This window comes from Mandrillus leucophaeus, unplaced genomic scaffold (genome assembly GCF_000951045.1).
Source record: "Mandrillus leucophaeus isolate KB7577 unplaced genomic scaffold, Mleu.le_1.0 Scaffold565, whole genome shotgun sequence".
NCBI lineage: Eukaryota > Metazoa > Chordata > Mammalia > Primates > Cercopithecidae > Mandrillus > Mandrillus leucophaeus.
In genome coordinates this window covers 268,758-270,761 of record NW_012106086.1, presented here as the reverse complement: position 1 = coordinate 270,761, position 2,004 = coordinate 268,758, and the positions used below count along the sequence as shown (strand labels likewise).

At 34.1% G+C, this 2,004-nt stretch overlaps 1 protein-coding gene across 3 annotated transcripts in view; it reads right to left on the bottom strand.

Moving 5' to 3' along the window:
• The window catches only part of CALCR (calcitonin receptor), a 161,433-nt gene that overhangs the window by 42,109 nt on the left and 117,320 nt on the right, over positions 1 to 2,004 (bottom strand). For all 3 annotated transcript variants that reach the window (XM_011998260.1, XM_011998261.1, XM_011998262.1), the window contains one exon: positions 269 to 395. In XM_011998260.1, the coding sequence (XP_011853650.1) occupies positions 269 to 395 (127 nt within the window). The remainder of the gene's footprint in view (positions 1 to 268; positions 396 to 2,004) is intronic.

Genomic DNA, 2,004 nt, shown 5'->3' with positions numbered 1-2,004 from the left:
AAAAAAAAAAAAAAAATTTATGGTTTGTTGTATGATTCTTATCTGCTTAGGATTCAATTATTTTCAGTTCTTTACTATAGCTTGTAATAATTTCTTCCAGAACCTACATAGAAATGACATGCCTCACAAAATGCAAAACTCAACTGTGGAAGTAAATATGATTACATATGTAAACAACTGCTTAAGTCCAACATGAACACCGTGTTCACTATTTACAGGTACTATATCCTTTAAAATAAAAGTAAAAACAAAACTATGCAGTACTTACCGGGTCCCTTCGCACGAGCTCTCCATTGGGTACTACTTCAACCAGGTGGATGATGATAATCATAGAATTCAGAATGTAAGTAAGAAACATGTTCTTGTGCAGGGTTACCCTTTGGCAGCCAAGGCTCCTGGAAGAAAAAGTAACATAAAGCATTGACCAGTGCCAAAATGTTAGAGTACCTGGGAAAAAAACATTTTGGTAATATTTTTCATATTTTCTTTAAAAAAAAGATGAAAGAACATATAGAAAAAAGTAAGGCTGGTCTCCTTTTTCAGATTTATTACTACTTTTCTGCCTGATTTTAAAAAAGATGTTTCCAATCATAGCAGCTCATAGTTTTCAGTCCTCAGAGTGACTTCATACAATAACTGAAAGAGTGGGTGATAAAATCTCTTTTAATTATAACAAATGTTGTAAAATTAGTTAACAGAAGGACTCTTAGATTAGAAACTATTAGGGTTTGCAGTGTGCTTCAAATGAAAAGCCTACTATTCATTGTTGCAACCAGGAAGAAAATATGTGGCCAGTGGGGTCACAGAGCATGAAGTCAGAACCAAGGCTGCCTGTGACAAGGTACCGAATCTATGTCCTTGAGTCACTGCATACACACACTTCACATCTCCTGGCATCCTCCTCTTCCATTATTTCTGTTGCTGTCTTCTTATATCTTATATTCCAACTAAATCATCACTGTAGTTCCTCTTTTCCAACCCTCCTGATGGTGGAGCTCAGACACAGGCAGAGAATTCTTAATAGGTGCAAATGAAATGTCATTATGAGGCATATTGTGATTTGGATCCAATGAGAGCTGTCTAAGTGCTGCTGTTTCTTGGCAGAGTCATTCTCCACCTTTTGGGTATTAAGCAATTTGTTGGGCTTTTATTCTTTTCTCCTCCAGTTCATAAACTTGTACATATGTGTTGGTGTGAATGTTCACATAAACAAACATTAATTTGAATATCCTATTTTCATTTTTTGATGTAATGGAGAGAGCCTACATCATGACTATAACAGAATTGCAGTGATTATCCTAGACAAATGAAAATCTTATATTTATCATATTTGATAAGGCAAAAAATATTAGCATAACATCATTTGCCACGTGAAAGCTTAAAACATGCAGTTAATGATGCCAATGACTCATAACACTAAGTATTCCTAAAAATATCTTCATGGAATAAAGTTAGAAATGAAGAATTTTGAAAAGGAAATTCTGAGGAAAAATGAAATACAAAAATGGTCCGGGTTTACTTACAATGCCTTCCTATATTTCCAATTCAAAGGAAAAATAGTTGTCAATTATCCATAGCAAAAAGCAAATTTAAGTAATAAAGGCAGCTGTTGGAGCATATTTTAACTATTATAGCTACAGTTTTCAACTTTTTGGGAAGGATAAACAATAACTCATTAATAAATAATATTTTTAAAAATTCAACTTGTTGAACAGGGATAGGATGTAGAATTTACATCCATGAGGCAGGCTCTGATAAAGACAGGATTTAGGAAAGAGCTTTCTCTTACACACACGCTTCTATGGACTACTCTATTCAGCAGTACGGAAGTCTGTTAAATAAATCAAACCCAACTGGTTTTATAAAGCACTAAAGGTAGGTTGCAAAATTAAATTTAAACAAAAATATTACTTATGTGAAACCTCATGATCGTTTATACTGCATAAACTTCCATCTTGTGACTGCTGCAATCAGCACAGTCGAATCTGTGACCTGCCATCTTTC